Genomic DNA, 16,962 nt, shown 5'->3' with positions numbered 1-16,962 from the left:
GTTTTTTAGCTCATCAGAACCAAACCACCAGTTTGTGTGGCACAACACAATTATCATGAGCCCTAATACACATACACAACTCTGGAACATTAGAGGAACGACTTGTGGTCATGTTACTGTAATTATTGCTTATACTTAGTGTCCAGTATTTAATTCAGGTGATGTTAACAGCGCCATTTCATTGGCCCAGTTGTGCCACTGCTATTCAGACTGATAGGAAGATGTGCCTTATTCTGAAGAGTTTGCATTTCACAAAGGCAGACAGCAAGTGAGGGACAGAAACATGTAAGTGTGTGAGCTGTCGAGGGCTGCAGCCAACATCTGTGTGCTAATGGCAAATTGTTTGTATATGGGTATGTGTTACCCATCTGAAGAAACAGATTTGAACAAGTTAGTGGTACGTTAAATGCAACATAGTTGTTGCAATGTGCAACAGAACTCCATTGGCTTCTAGTATTTTCTTAGTCCTTCTTTCCATCTGACAACTCTGATGCGTGTACTCCTGAAAGATAATAAATTGCTACTGCATAAAAGATACTGGCTCTGTTTAACTCAGAAGGGGCTCAGAGGAGTTTGATGCCATTTAAGGATAAAGTTGTGCCAAAGATCAGCAATATTTTGCTAACTTAGAGTAAGTTTCTCTTCAAAGGAAGAGAAAGTGGAAGCCATAGGTTAGGAAAAAAGCACTTTCCCCCTGCACCAGAATTACTGCACCCACTGTGGCTATTTATGGGCTCAGATTGGAGCTTTTCCTCCTGGGTGTAATATGGTTTGAGCACAGGGGAAGTGCTCAGGAGTCTTCCAAGTCTTAACTTGGCATAAGCAATCCGGGAGGTTCCTGGAATGCGTCAATGATAACTTCCTTCTCCAAGTGGTAGAGGAGCCAACGAGGAGAGGTGCTATGCTGGACCTTATTCTCACCAACAAGGAGGGGCTGGTGGGGAATGTGAAGCTCAAGAGCAGCCTGGGCTGCAGTGACCATGAAAAGGTGGAGTTCAAGATGCTGAGGGCACCGAGGAGGGCACACAGCAAGCTTGCTACCCTGGACTTCAGGAGAGCAGACTTTGGCCTCTTCAGGGATCTGCATGGTAGAGTGACAGGGGACAAAGCCCTGGAGGGAAGAGGGCCCCAAGAAAGCTGGGTAATATTCAAGGATCACCTCCTCCAAGCTCAGGAGCGATGCATCCCAACAAAGAGGAAGTCAGGCAAAAACTCCAAGAGGCCTGCATGGCTGAACAAGGAGCTCCTGGACAAACTCAAACACAGAAAGGAAGCCTACAGAGGGTGGAAGCAAGGACAGGTAGCCTGGGAGGAATACAGAGAAATTGTCTGAGCAGCCAGGGATCAGGTTAGGAAAGCTAAAGCCCTGACAGAATTAAATCTGGCCAGGGACATCAAGGGCAACAAGAAAAGATTCTGTAGGTATGTCGGGGATAAAAGGAAGATGAGGGAAAATGTGGGCCCTCTCCAGAACGAAACGGGAGACCTGGTTACCTGGGACACAGAGAAGGCGGAGGTACTCAATGACCTTTTTGCCTCAGTCTTCACCAGCCAGTGCTTGAGCCTCACCGCCCAAGCCGCAGAAGGCAAAGGTGGGGAGTGGGAGAATGAAGAGCCGCCCACTGTGGGAGAACATCAGGTTTGAGACCATCTAAGGCACCTGAAGGTGCACAAGTCCATGGGACCTGATGAGATCCATCCGCAGGTCCTGAAGGAACTGGTGGATGAAGTTGCTAAGCCACTATCCATCATATTTGAGAAGTCGTGGCAGTCCGGTGAAGGTTCCCACTGCCTGGAAAAGGGGAAACATAACCCCCGTTTCCAAAAGGGCAAAAAGGAAGACCCGGGGAACTACAGGCCAGTCAGTCTCACGTCTGTGCCTGGGAAGATCATGGAACAGATCCTCCTGGAAGCTATGCTAAGGCACATGGAGGACAGGGAGGTGATTCGAGACAGCCAGCATGGCTTCACCAAGGGCAAGTCCTGCCTGACCAACCTAGTGGCCTTCTGTGGTGGAGTGACTACATCAGTGGACACGGGAAGGGCTACAGATGTCGTCTATCTGGACGTCTGTAAGGCCTTTGACATGGTTCCCCCCAACATCCTTCTCTCTAATCTGGAGAGGTATGGATTTGATGGGTGGACTGTCTGGTGGGTGAGGAATTGGTTAGATGGTCGCATCCAGAGGGTAGTGGTCAACGGCTCCATGTCCAGATGGAGATTGGTGACGAGTGGCATCCTGCAGGGGTCCGTATTGGGACCGGTACTGTTTAATATCTTCATCAATGACATAGTGGGATCGAGTGCACCCCCAGCAAGTTTGCAGATGACACCAAGCTGAGTGGTGCGGCTGACACGCCAGAGGGACGGGATACCATCCAGAGGGACCTGGACAAGCTCGAGAAGTGGGCCCATGTGAACCTCATGAGGTTTAACAAGGCCAAGGGCAAGGTCCTGCACTTAGTCTGGTCGGGGCAACCCCCGGTATCAATACAGGCTGGGGGATGAAGGGATTGAGAGCAGCCCTGCCGAGAAGGACTTGGGGGTACTGGTGGATGAAAAGCTGCACATGAGCCAGCAATGTGCACTCGCAGCCCAGAAGGCCAGTCGTATTGTGGACTGCATCAAAAGAAGCGTGGCCAGCAGGTCGAGGGAGGGGATTCTGCCCCTCTACTCTGCTCTGGTGAGACCCCACCTGGAGCACTGCATCCAGCTCTGGAGCCCTCAGCATAAGAAAGACACGGACCTGTTGGAGCGGGTCCAGAGGCGGGTCACAAAAATGATCAGGGGGATGGAAGACCTCTGCTATGAAGAAAGGCTGAGAGAGTTGGGGCTGTTCAGACTAGAGAAGAGAAGAGAAGGCTTTGGGGAGACCTTCTTGGAGCCTCTCAGTACTTAAAGGGGGCTTATAAAAAAAGATGGTGGCAAACTTTTTAGCAGGGCCTGTTGTGACAGGACAAGGGGGAATGGCTTTAAACTAAAGGGGGTTAGATTCAGACTAGATAGAAGGAAGAAATTTTTTTACGCTGAGGGTGGTGAAACACTGGCACAGGTTGCCCAGAGAGGTGGTGGATGCCCCATCCCTGGCAGCATTCCAGGTCAGGTTGGACGGGGCTCTGAGCGACCTGATCTAGTTGAAGATGACCCTGTTCATTGCGGGGGGTTGGACTAGATGACCTTTAAAGGTCCCTTCCAACTCAAACTATTCTATGATTCTAAGTTGTTTTTTTGACTTTGTAAAATAACAGTTTTTCTTAAAGGAAGCACTTGGAAAATCTGTTCCAGCAAACTAGTCCTAGAGTCAAACTGGTACATTTTCTCAGTTCAGGTTCATTTGCAGCTGAAATTGTTCTGCTTCCAGCCATAAATGGTTCAATAATGGTTTTGATAACTCTGAAGTACTGGTCCTGAAAAATATCATACTTAAAAGTAAAGGTTATTGCATGGTCAGGCGTGCATCTAGTGGAAAGGGTTCAACCAGAAGAGGGTGTTAGCCTGTCTCGCTCCCCTGCTGCATCATGGCCTTCATTGTTTGTCCCAGTATAGATTGGGGATTTTTTTGTTTGTTTGTTTTTTTGCACATGTAATAATGGGTTGCTTGGGCAAAATTCAGGCTGATGGAGCTTAGCAGATGCTTGTCTGAAGGTGCTGCAGGCAGTGATTCAGCTTGTTGTCCACTGTGGGACTCGGAAGGATGTCGGGTTCCTTCCTGCTCTCTGTGGTTTCAGTAGAGCTCATCTCCGGTGGAAACTGCTTATGCTAATCCTGCCCCCTCCAGAGTTTGTAGAGTAACAGAGCACAGCGTTATGGTGTGGAAATGGAGGTTTGCGGATGCATGTTGGTTATTGTGTAGCAGGGGAGACTGCAACACGGCATCATTTTTCTGTAGACCCTGCGGTGCTAATGGTCTGGGGTGCTTCACAGGTTTCTACTGGGGATGTCAGGGTTTAGCCAAACACTTATTCTGAACCAGGAAACAGAAATACTTTTAGTTGAGTTCTCACAGGCTTGTGTGGGAATTGGTTTTGAACCAGTTTTCAGTTCGATTTCAGTTTCACTGCCAGTGATCAGTGTGAGTGTTTAATGCAAACCAGAGAAAAAGAAAATTCATGGAGGAGAAATGTGTAAGGGAACAGAGGGGCAAACCCCATGAAGCTTATAGTAAGCTGTATTGTCTGGTTTAGAATTGCTTTATAAAATCAAAACTGATATATGTAGAAATAAGCACATTTTGGGGAATATTGTGCTTTGAAGAATTAGTTAAACGTGTCGTTTAAAACAGTTATCTAAATGAAGATGTTGTGTTGAAGACTTCTAGGAAGTGTATTCATTCATTTTCCCTTATTATAAAACTAAGTGCAAAGATAAGGAAGTCAAGATACACTGAAATGCCTAGTATGAATGAGTGCTGTGTTTAATGTTATTTCAAGTATGTGTACAGAAATAGATGCCATTTCCAGAAGTGAGTACATTTTTTTTGTCTGTCACTTTTATTGTATTCACTGACAACAGGCTTGTTCACGCAAAGATAACACTGAAGTGGAAAATTTAAGAAGCCAATCCTCCGTTTCTTAGAAATGTCTCGAGAGAGGATAATGTCAAATACTAGCATAGCCCTCAGCCATTAATTCTTGGTAAAGGTTCAAAAGAGTTTGTCTGTAAGGTCAAGAGGGTTAAGATAATTAGATTGCAGAATAGGCAGGCGCCTTGCACCATCCTATGATTTTTCTTGTACTGTTGCATATCATTACCATAAATATATGGGGGCTTTTTGCTCCCACTTCTGTGTTGAAGATGCTTTTGTCAGTGTCCAGAGTTCACATTTAAAATGGCAGGTTCTTGCTAAATGTGTTTGTTTTTTTCTTTGAAGACCTAGGTGGAGGAAAAGATAAATTAATTGTTTTTTTTAATGACTCCCCATTCACTGACACAATGTTGCACACAAGAAATTTTAGACAAAAATGTTAGACTTGTAATTAGTCTATGTTTCATACCCAGTTAGAAATTTACGACGCACCTATATTGGAGGTAACTTTTAACTGCTAAATATTGGAAAAGTGTCATTGCTTTATTTTTAGATTTTTTTTTATAAAAGTGCAAGCATTGTACTGAAAAAGAACCCTATAGCACAGGATTTGTTCTAATCTGGAATTGTAAATATTGTCTGTGTCTCTCTCTCTCCTGTAGTATTTATATGGAAGTAATCGAAAAGACAACATATTTATTGATCCAATCTACCAGACGTTTGAACAGGAATTAAATAAAATCCTTAGAAGTTGGCAACCAAGCATACTTCCAGATGGTAATTTTCTTTTTGTTCATGTATGTTTTTCATCTCTTAATAGTTCTGTATTCTTAAGCATGTAGAGATATACAAATATTTTATGCATTGTGATGGTAATTGATTAAAAATCATAAATATCTCATCTGAGAGTTCAGTTAAGACTGTACCTGTTCTTACTGTCTTGTTTCTTGGTAATCCATGCTGCAAGAGTTGATTTTGCCACCGCCTGTTAATCTTAAATTGATTATCCATTTTTAGGAGAGAAAGGTCGAATAAGCAGCTGCTCTTTGACCTGTACTTTTTACCTGAGCTGAATTTATTTTTTTGCCCATTTTTTTCCCAGATGGGAAGCAGGCGGGCAGGTGCTGGGCTATGTGTAGGTAGGGCTAATGAGCTATGTTTTTTAGTCTTTCTCAGCTGGACTGGGAGAACTCTGCTATGGGCCTTCTGCTCAGGAGGATCATCAGTTCATGGAGAAAACAGGAATTTTCCCCAGCAGATCGATGTTGGTGCTGAACTGCAGAATCCACTGTTCTTCCACCTTTCTCAGAATCCTTTCTTGAGTGAGGGCTTGTCCTTACCAGCCCCTTTCCTCTCTTCTTGATACTGGCTTTTCTCTGTATAGCTCTGGAGGGCCTCTATATAGGGCCCTCCCTATACCCTGATATGGTCCAGGAGTGCTTTCCAAGTGAGGTATCCATTAGCGATGAGAAAGAAGAAGGTATAGCTATTTGGAGGCCTTGCCTGAGCAGAATAAAATTAACTCAAAAATACGCTTTTTATAAAGGGATTAAGATTAGCCCCTTGAACATTTGTTTTTGTGTAATAACATGAGGGAGCTGCATGTAAGCAATGCTGTTGTAATTAAACAGAAATGTGTTCTGTGTGAAATTGCCTACACTGATATTTCCCATTGACTGTCTCCTCCTGAAACAGTGTCTGTGTCTCTAAGAGGTGGTTTTGGGGGTGTGGACATATAATTAAATATGTTTATTAGAGGCTTCTGTCATGAGCATTTTGTCAAATTTTACGGTAAACAGAAACTTGATTCTTTTGCACCTGGACAGTTTATGGGCTAATCCATTGTATTTTCTCTAATATTCTTTTTTTGAAGGATCAATATTCTCTCGAGTTGAAGAAGATTACCTTTGGAGGATTAAACAGCTAGGATCGCATTCACCAGTTGCTCTTCTGAATACTCTGTTCTACTTTAACACTAAATATTTTGGCCTGAAAACAGTGGAGCAGCACTTAAGACTCTCTTTTGGCACTGTTTTTAGACAGTGGAAAAAAAATCCTCTAACAATGGAAAGCAAAGCTTGTCTTCGATATCAAGTGTCTTCCCTGTGCAGAGCTGATAGTGAAGGTACTATGGCAGTTCCAAAATAAGTATTGCAGGAGCATCCACATTGCGCTCCTCTGAGGGACATCTGGGCACCTTGCCAGGAGCCAGAGGTCTGCCTTTGTGTAAAGTTTAGCAGCTCTCGGCTCCCGGATCTTTAATCGGAGTGTGTGGTCTGTTCAGACTACAGGGTCTCTGCGTTAAATGATCCCTTTGAGCCCGCTGGTCTCCATGCTAAATGCTGCGACTTTTTGTGGCCATAGGTTGCATTTCCAGTTTGCAGATACGCATAGTTGTGGTGACTGCATTGCAGTGCTTGGTGGGCTGCCCACTCTGGGGTGTTTACTGAAAAATGTAAAATAACTTCAAGTTATGGCTTAGATGTTGTTGATTTTCTTCTTAAAGATAAAATTACTACTGGAAAAAGGAAACATGAAGATGATGAACCAGTATTTGAACAAATTGAAAACACGTCTGATCCAGCTAGATGCCCTGTGAAAATGTTTGAATGCTATCTGTCTAAAAGGTAAGTATGATACAGGGTAATACACAAGTGGTCTAAAGTAGACCAGGTACAAAAGGGAAATGTTTTGCTGCAACATGAAATATGCTCAAGCAAAGGGAATGGATTGAGGTCTTCTGAAAAATAGCTAAATGAAAGCATTGAAATCTCCAGTTCTGTATCTGGACAAGATGTGCAGAAAGAGTACTTCAGTGTTAATTGTCAAGGACTCCATCTGGGAATGACAGCATGATTCAGTTTTCTTAACGGGAAACACCAAGTATCTCTGTGGAGAATTACCAGCAAGGGATCTGGTAGGTTGTGCTACTGAGGGTCTCATTTGTGAGGTACCTGTCTCTTCAGTAAGAATGGGATTGAGACAATGGGTTTACTTAATGTTAAATTATCAGGAATTTGGAATGTAGATGCTTTTGAGATACCTGGTTTGAAAGCATGTTTAAAATATTTTGTAGTAGAAAAAAATACTATGGACAGCAACCCAGCATTTAGAATTAGCTTGTTTCCTTTCAATGTGCACAGAAATTAATACATTAAAAAGAAAAGCTTAGGCAACTCTTAAAAAAAAAAAAAAAAAAAAAAAAGAAAAAAAGAAAAAAAATCCAAACAATTTAGCAGCTAAGTGTTTGAAAACAGGATTTCATGGGAAATACTTTTCTTTAATTGGAACAACCATTCAAGTGACTGATTTTAATGGAGATCTTATGTAACTCTCCCAAGTAACTCTCCCAAGTAACTCTCCCAAGTAACTCTCCCAAGTAACTCTCCCAAGTAACTCTCCCAAGTAACTCTCCCAAGTAACTCTCCCAAGTAACTCTCCCAAGTAACTCTCCCAAGTAACTCTCCCAAGTAACTCTCCCAAGTAACTCTCCCAAGTAACTCTCCCAAGTAACTCTCCCAAGTAACTCTCCCAAGTAACTCTCCCAAGTAACTCGCGATAGGACGAGAGGAAATAGCCTCAAGTTGTGCCAGGGGAGGTTTAGATTGGATATTAGGAAAAATTTCTTTAATGAAAGAGTGGTTAAACATTGGAACAGGCTGCCCAGGGAAGTGGTTGAGTCACCATCCCTGGAAGTATTTAAAAGATGTGTAGATGAGGCGCTTAGGGACATGGTTTAGTGGGCATGGTGGTGTTGGGTTGATGGTTGGACTCGAATGATCTAGAGGTCTTTTCCAACCTTAATGATTCTATGAACTCTAAGTGAAAGGCAAGCGATACCAAAGAAATAAAATCACATTGTATATACAACACAATAAATCCAATGAAGTATGAGACCCAATATGTGTTAGGAAGCGGCATCTTCTTAAAAGTGAAGAAAGAGCTTACGCACAATGTAGGCAGAAGAAGCAAGTATGTGGTGTTACAGAGAGAAACATGGAAAGAGTAACTTGTGGTCTGTTAATGCAAGCACCTGTTTTTCATAAACTCAGTTAATTCTTATTGTTGGGAGGGGGGTTGCCTTTACACTATCCACTGTCATGGTTTGGAGAGAGTATATCGTTGAAGCTGGATTTTGAACCGAGTTACACAGCCAGTAGTGGGGAGAGAACAAATAATTTCTTTTTCTTTAGAAACATCTCAACTCTGGGGAAAAGAATGCACTTAAACCCATTTGGAGCATCATTTATGGTGTGGTTTCAAGTCCTGCTGTCTTAAAGATACTGGTCACCATTGCTGACCAGAGCAGCAGACTGCTTCTCCTGGTTCCACTTCTAATGACATATACCTTGTGTCTGAAACAATTTTAATAAAATATTTAACACTTTAAAAGCTATTGTAAAATTTAAGGTAATGCCAGCTGTTTGAAATACACTTGGCAATCAGTGGACAGTTGCAGCTGAAATTTCAGGATTGTCTCATTCACAGCTGTAAGCACTGTATCATTGCTTGTTCCTATAAAAATGCAGGCTTGTCAAAAGAGTAGGAAGAGGGTTAAAATATTTAAATTATTAGAATATTTTAAACTATCGTATTTTGGTTTCTTATCTGACCCTTAATCTGATTTAGGTGAGAGTAGAACAAGCCAACATTCACCCCAGCAGGTGAAGAGCAACACCTGAAACTATCAGCTAGTTTGGGAAGATGAGCTGGTAAAAATTCTTATTTTTACCAAACAAACATGAAATACAGTTGACCTCTGAAGTCTGCAGTATTTATGAAGGAGGGAGCATGAATGAGCACTTGTACATGCAGAACTGAAAATTCTTTTCTGAGACTTGCCTAAATGGACAAAATGCTAGAATTTCCTTGAGGAATCTTCTAGTGGCTTAGACGATATGTCTGAGCTGGATCAAGCATGTATGCGAACTCCAAAGTATAGCAGGTCAGGAATTAAAGGATTTTAAGACTTATAGTGACGAACCCTTTAAGTAAGATAGGAGGAGGAATTCCAGCTGCTTGTATTTCTAAGCATCTCTCAGAACTACCGTCCTTGACTTTCAAGGGAACCCCAGGCTCTATATTCAGAGATAGCTGCATCAGGCAGCAGTGTAAGCAATTGGGCAATGTCAATGTTGGGCCTCTTTGCAAATCTGTCGATCAGGGGTTCCTAAATAGATAGAAAGTACTTTCTGGTTTAGCAAGTCCTGGAGCTGCAAATTTTTGAAAGCTGGAAGAGTCTATGGTCTCCCGTATGCTTGCTCAGTCCCAGGCTTTTGGCTGCTCTGAGGTTTCGGGACTGGCTGGGCTTGGGCCAGACCCAGCACGGCTCCTTCTATGAATAAGACCGCATTTCTCCCCATTGATCTTCTTTTTGTAACTTGCCTAAGTAAAGTTAGTAAAGTTTACAGAGGATGTCTGAAGTGCTAACGTACTGTTTTGTCCTATGAGGCTGTTTTGCTAACCCCTCTTGTTTTTCCCCCCTTGTAGCCCACAGAATCTGAATCATAGGACAGACATGTTCTACCTGCAACCAGAGTGCTCTGTCTCCACGGAGAGTCCCATCTGGTACACTGCCACTTCACTGGACCGCAACACTTTGGAAAATATGCTCGTACGGGTTCTTTTAGTAAAAGATATTTATGATAAAGACAATTATGAACTGGATGAAGACATAGATTAAAACAAACTTCCAAAAACCGTCAAGAAAACAAACAGCATTAGATATAGTCATGCTGCTAGACCTTTACTATGGAAAACATTTCAAGTTTACCCTTTGTTTTATGAGTTTTGTAGCAGTGTGTACCCTCACCTGGGTATTACCATGTAAATAGTCTGTGAGTGAAAGTTTCCATTATTCTGCGTAGTGGTTTTAGGATACATAACAAACACATTTCAGATTCTTTTTTTATTATTTATTTCATTAGGTATGTTTGTAACATTTTACATGACACATTCTCATTCATATTTTGCAATGTGTAATTTTTTTTTTCCCCTTGTAGTAAGAGACATCCATATTGCACAACTCTGCTGTTGGAAGCTCCCTTGAAAGGAGGCTCTTTTAAATGGGTTCTTAAACCGGATGGTTGTGTATGGGTAGCACTACTAAAGTTTAGAACTTGCTGTGTCTTTCAGAATTTTTAAATAAATTGTAAACTAATAGGTTTTTTACTTTTTAGTTACTGAAGCCTTATAAGGTTATGTAGAGAGATTCCATCTTATGTACCAAAAATAGACAAAAGAGAATGCTGTCAATATTGGTGTACTGTAATGTGAATCTATTCTGGTGAAAACATTTTTTGTTGCCCTTATTAAAACCTTAGTGTCCTTTCCTTATTTGTGACTCTCTCTCAATTGCCCGTACAAATAAAATATATATATATATAAAAAAATAAATGATTATAAGCTTAAAGCATGTGGTCATCAAGACATGTATTTTGTAAAAAACAAAACCAAAAACCCCTCAAAAAAAAAAAAAAAAAACAAAAGAAAAAAAGAGAAAAGAAATGTCTGATGACAATGCTATATAATTCTTTTCCATCTTTACTTTTCTAACCATAAATGCTGGTACCTCATACTACTGTAAATCTGTCCTTTGTAGCCTTAGCAAAAGGGATTTTAATGCTGTATTACATAAAGTAATATGGTATGCTAAATTTTTAACTTTTGTTTCTCCTTGCATTGCTGTATTTAAATACAGTCAATACTTGACTATGGGTGGGAAAATTCTTTTAACTAATGCCTCCATTCAGAAGCCATATGAGACGTGAAGTTGCAGAAAGTTGAAAGATAATTTTTTTTAAGAAAAGTCCTTTCATTTGTTCTATATCCTTTCATTGTGTTTACTTTGCATAAGGAGTCTGATTTCCAGATACACGTTTAGCTGCTTAAGTTTTGTTACTTGCTCTTGTTTAACTGATGCGAGCAGTATGGTTTTCCTATTGTACTGAAAAAAAATGTAGTAGAATATTCTACTATGAAGTAGTCATAAGTTTGGCTCTCCTAAATGACATCAAGCATCTGCTGAGAGGAATCATCTACTAAAGGGGAAACTTTCTATGTATATATATATTACCACGTTAGGATTTATTTCTTGCAAGGGCTGCATGGCTTTTTCATTTTCCTTAGCTTAAAAGAATGCACATAGGGACGCCTCTTTCTATATAGAGAAATAAAGCTTCGGTTGCTTTGTTTTGTTAAGCAAGTTTATTTAAATTTCTACTATTCTTGTGTGTCCGTGAGTATGTATTAACTTTAGATATACCACTATTTCAAAAGTAGATGGAGATGTACATGTTTCATTTTTCATTTTTTTTCTGGTGGTTCTATCCTTCCTGTGAAATCAAGAAATGCTACACAGCAACAGTCAATAGATCGCTAACAGCTTCAATGCTCTATTCCCTTTGTGAGTGAGTGCGTAAGAACTTCATTCATTAACGCTTGTTTTCTTCAAGCAACAGCCGTAAAATGTGCCCATGATACATGAAAGTGATAAATCAGAAATTGTAATCATGGTTTTGTTTTGGCCTCTCCAGTTGAACACCTGACTTGACCATAAGTTAAATGTTACGTATGGGAATAATCATTTACCTGCCTAAAATGCATTATGTGCTTAACTTGAAATACTTCATTTAAACATACATTTCAGTTTTTTGATAAATAGCAGTAAGGATCACTTGTAGCCCCTTCTCTATAGATCAGACTTCAAGTTATTTCAGCAGGGACTTTAATCACTCCCTGTTTAGGACAGTGTTCAACTACAAACACACACTTTTGTAAAACTACAAACTTTTAACGTGAAGCTTGAAGTACCCTAAATCCAGGACTAAAGTTAAGTGTGTGTGTGTGTTGAGTGTTTTGTCTTAAACGGAGTTTAAATTCTTGTTCTCAAAATCAGATTACAGCTATTTCTTAAATAATAAGGTCAGTTTTTAATATGGCATGCTGTACAATGGACGTGTGTTTTCAGTGTCATTAGAAAATAATGAATGCTCCCTGAAGTTTATCAGAAATCACGTTATTATCCTAAATTCCTCCCATTTTCTACCCAAGATTCACTTTCCATATCAGTAAAAATACTCAAGTTAGGTTTTGAAATAGACATTTTTACACATAGATCCATGTTGGAAATACAAAGATGGTTGTCAAGAAAATAACTTTTATTCCAGAAGATGGAGCTATTCCATCATCAGCAATAGTGTTTTTCAAGTGTTTAGTGTGTTTAGCTCGAATGTTGTAAACTGCTGAGATACTGCAGTCAAGAATGCATCATGGCTCAATGTATGCGTTTTATTCCTAAATTTGAATGGTGATGCAAAATGCAATAAAAGGCCTTAGTTCTGAAAAATAAAGACATGCAATTTTATAATAATGAGGAGTTCAGGGCAAATACATTTTCTTAGTAAGAACTGTCAGTGGTTGGACTAGAATCAGGTTGGTGTCGTTGAGCTACCTGCAGGTTGCTGTGCAGGAAAACCTATGATGCCCTGTTCTGCACAGAGCTTCCAAGTAATGATACGTATCAGGAACCTGCCCTCGCTTTCCACCTTAAGAGGGTGTGAAGTGGCAGCCTGGCTGTTCACGCCATCCCTGTGAGCTCTGGCACAGCTCACCTGAGAAATGCAGCATGGGGACTACACTGCTCTGTCCGCACGGAGCCCTGCAGATGGTGCTGCCAATGCAGTCCAGTCTAGACAGGATTTTCCTAACTGCTCAAATCACGCCAGCATGTGTTCTGCACCTCCTCAGTTTGAGATCTAGTTTTGAACAATTCACAGGTGAAGTAGCAACCTCAAGATCCTAAGGAAATTAGATGGCACTAGTAGGCAAATTACATACAAAATATAGTTCAGTGTGAGAAATAGTGAAAAATGCATGCAATTTTCAGAAAAGAAATTCGCTTTGTTAGTCATCTTTTTTTCTATGAATAATTGTATGCAGTCATTGAGGAAAATGCAGCTTTTTGTAATTACTGAACTAAGCATAAATTATGACAGTTAATTTTTATTGAACAAAAGATTGTGGTTGTGGAGTAATTTCAATGTGTACAGTATTAATTATCTTTAAAATGCTCACAGTGTGACTCTGTAATGCAGCAAAATTTGTTTTCTTAGTATCTAGGACTTTGGCCTGTGAGAGGCTGTGTGAATAGGTGGGAAAACAGGAGAGGTGGCCCGTAAACCTTGCAGGCCCAAAAGGAGGAGGTGTGTGGAATGGAAGAGAAAAGGCATGAGTGGCACTCACCCCATTTCCATTTTCACTGACCTTTTTTATTATATAGAAGTGTTTTTTTCTGTTATACTTACCTATTTTTGTCTGTTACTGTTAGGAAGGGCAGTTAAATATTTTAATTTCCATTTTTGTAAACATTCACTTTTCAGTTTGTTACACTCATGTCGTGCATTATGTGATATGCATTACATGTAAGATGGAGTATGATGCAGAGTAAGTGGAGTGGGAGCTTTTTGATTCCTCTTGCACTGAGCGTGGGGACTCTCAATGAAACTGAAATTCAAAGTGTTTTAAGGCCAAGAAGTTATCAAGATTTAAAGGATGTTAGACCCTCATGTGACTCTCTGGGTTGTAATGGCAAATGCTAACAATGCTTTGGAAGCACTGAAGGTTGAGTTACCCTTTGTTTAGGGTTAGAGTGAAGCTGTAGGGTTTGTGAGAGGAGTCTGAATGTGGCCACAGTGCTGGACACGCTGTCCCCAAGGGCTTGGTTAAGCGTGGCAATTTCCGATTTCTCAAGTCAGAATTTCCTCTAGCAGCTTTTTAATTTGAAATGTTGAAACCTGAAAGCCTCTGCACAGGAGCCACGGCATGGATGCTCGAAACCAGCATGTAATGGCACACGTGCTTCAAAACTTAGGCTGGTGTTAATGTCTGTAACACTAATTAGCTATCTCTTTGGACACCCACGAGCACAGAAGGCATCTCACAGACATACAGAGATGATGTGGGGATTAGTGCCTGCTCATTGTGCTACTCCGGTGGGAGCTGGCAGGCTCTGGCGAGCAGCTCTGCCTTGGCAGGGCCTCAGCTCGCTGCTGGCGGGCAGCGCTTCCCCTCTCCTGCCTGCAGGCAGGGCAGGACCTGTGCCACACTCAGGGGCATCTCTTGTGCTCTTTCCTTTGCTGTTGGGTTGCTTCAGAGTTTCTTGCTGTTGATCTCTGATGGAAAATGACTGCAACATGAGCCATGTTCATGACTGGGTGCGAAATAAGCCTTGGGCAGGAAGGGAGCTGAAATGGTAGTTCCACCTCTTCCTTATCCCTTAATAAGGCATAACTGCACCTTAATGTTATCTTTACAAAAGCCTCCCCTCTCCCCAGCCCAGTTCTCACAGGCAAAGTACCAGAAAGGATTTGAGTGAGACACTAGCATGGTAAAAAGCTTCAGGCATATGTCTGTGTGTATATATGTGTGTGTATATGTGATGGTGACTAGACAAGCTGGTATTGGTGGGCAAGGAGAGTGAGCAAACACACAAGGAGAAGGGACAGAAAAGATTGATTGTATCCATTTTGAACAGTTAACGGCGTTTAGGAGTGCGGGTTTAATTCATACTCTGATGATGCCTTCTGAGCTTCTGCCACCTGTTCCAACTTCCCGCATAGCCTGGCTCGGAGAATTTCACCCAGTGACTGCTGTATGCTGTCAGTGGACGTGGAAATGAGGTATATATTTAAAAGTGCTTAGTCTGGCTAGTTGTATTTTCAGGATGTCAGTATGTTGGTGTTTCCAAATACATATATCTGGGAAATATTTGTATTTCCTCACCCAAGAAGCAGTTGTCTTCATGGAGTAAAGCCACTGATACAGCAGTCACGGCACATTTGCATGTGCATAATTTGAGTAGGGAAGGATGCAGTTAAATCACTGTATTGTGTCCCAGGTACCAGCAAGGCATCACAGCGCTTCAACTAATTGTTTAATCAAATGTTTTTCTACCTCCAGTATCCTTTTTTTTTTGTTTTCTTTTTTGTGAAATGCAAGGAGAAAAATCTCTGAAGATAGCTGAGTCCTTGGAAAAATCCTTCAAGAACACTGTTGGTCGTTTCCTCTGTTGCTGGCAGAAGGATGTGAGAGCTGGCTGTGGGCAGGAGCAAGAGCAACAGGGTGACCCTCTTGTTTGTCATAGCTGCAAAAAGCAGCCCAGGTTGTTGCTCCCCTCATGAAGCATGGTTATACCCAGGCAAACCAGTGCTGGTGGCAGTCCTGGAAACACTTCTGAGCAGAACAATTTCTCTAGATGTTCACAAAAAGCAAATAGAGAAAATGAGAAGATCAAGCTCAACTTTGATTTCTTGTTCAAGTAATTTTTCAAACTCCAAGGATGTGAGTATGAACAGGGCTTGAACATGATCTAAGTTTTGCTTTCTCCGTGATGTGGTGTTTCTAGGAGAAGTGGCATGTGGCACTTGGTGAGAGCCATTTCTTGGCTGCCCCCCCACCTTGGGGCAGGGGGCAATGTCAAGGCAGCAGCAAAGCAGCTATCTTCCTTCCTGATGTGAGTGCTGAAAGCTTCCTAGAATTGTTCCCCAAGTTTAAATCTTTATTGTACTGGTTTTACCTGCCTTTACCCAAAATGGTGAGTGTTTGACAGAAGGGCAGATACTGAAAACACATGTCCCTCTGTTGCCTGGTGCTTCCAGCTGTGCAGGGGGTGAAAGCTTTGGAAAGCAAGGCCCACTGGTGCCGAGCAGGGGAGCCAGCAGTTTGGACTTGAGAGGTCTGGAAAGAACAAAGCCTAGCATTAAACCAGCTCCTTCTTTGAGCTATGGCTGTTTCCTGATTTGAGTTTGTACACTTTAAAAAAAAAAAAAAAAAAAAAGCTTTGGTGGCTGTTTTTTCCCCAAACACAAACAGGTTGTTTTGGTTTCTCTCAGAAGAACTCTTCAAGGATGGGTCTTCTCCCCAGTACAAGGAGAGTTAGGTTTATTAGCATCTTCTTCCTTTATTTATGTATTTATTGATTTATTTATTTAAATAATTGTTCCTGGTTCACAGTCACAGGGGAGGGAAGTGTTCAAAGCATTAGTGGGTTGTGTCCTGTACAATGAGCCTAGATACTTGTAAGTCCTCTATTTTGTTTTTACACTAAAACTCTGGTTCATAAAACATGAAACCTTTTGTCCTTTCTGGGAAATGAACAAGAACATCCTTGTCATCTGTGTAATTTAAACTGCTGACATTTCATTTGTGCCAAACCACTAAAAGTGCTTTACCGGTGTATATATTATTTTATTTCTTAGTAAGTTTGCTGAGTAAGCAGTATGCTTCCTCCAGTCATGAAGATGATTTCTGCTTTCAGCATGCATTATGCAAGGCAATATAAGTGTAGTATTTGCATAAATACCCTACTTGGAAGTGAAGAGGAAACTTTTCAGCTCAGGATAAAGCTGTGTCACTAAGGCAAAGGAAGGGGCCCACCA

At 41.3% G+C, this 16,962-nt stretch overlaps 1 protein-coding gene across 11 annotated transcripts in view; it reads left to right on the top strand.

Moving 5' to 3' along the window:
- ZMYM2 (zinc finger MYM-type containing 2) overlaps positions 1–10,861 on the top strand; it is a 95,773-nt gene extending 84,912 nt beyond the window's left edge. For all 11 annotated transcript variants that reach the window (XM_076328137.1, XM_076328138.1, XM_076328141.1 and 8 more), the window contains 4 exons: positions 5,188–5,302; positions 6,399–6,650; positions 7,032–7,152; positions 10,016–10,861. In XM_076328137.1, coding sequence (XP_076184252.1) covers positions 5,188–5,302; positions 6,399–6,650; positions 7,032–7,152; positions 10,016–10,208 — 681 coding nt within the window. In that variant the 3' untranslated portion in view covers positions 10,209–10,861. The remainder of the gene's footprint in view (positions 1–5,187; positions 5,303–6,398; positions 6,651–7,031; positions 7,153–10,015) is intronic.
- The last annotated feature ends 6,101 nt before the right edge of the window (positions 10,862–16,962 follow it).

This window comes from Aptenodytes patagonicus, chromosome 1, assembly GCF_965638725.1.
Source record: "Aptenodytes patagonicus chromosome 1, bAptPat1.pri.cur, whole genome shotgun sequence".
Lineage (NCBI taxonomy): Eukaryota > Metazoa > Chordata > Aves > Sphenisciformes > Spheniscidae > Aptenodytes > Aptenodytes patagonicus.
The sequence above is the reverse complement of the archived record's forward strand: the minus strand, read 5'-3'. Positions and strand labels throughout refer to the sequence as shown.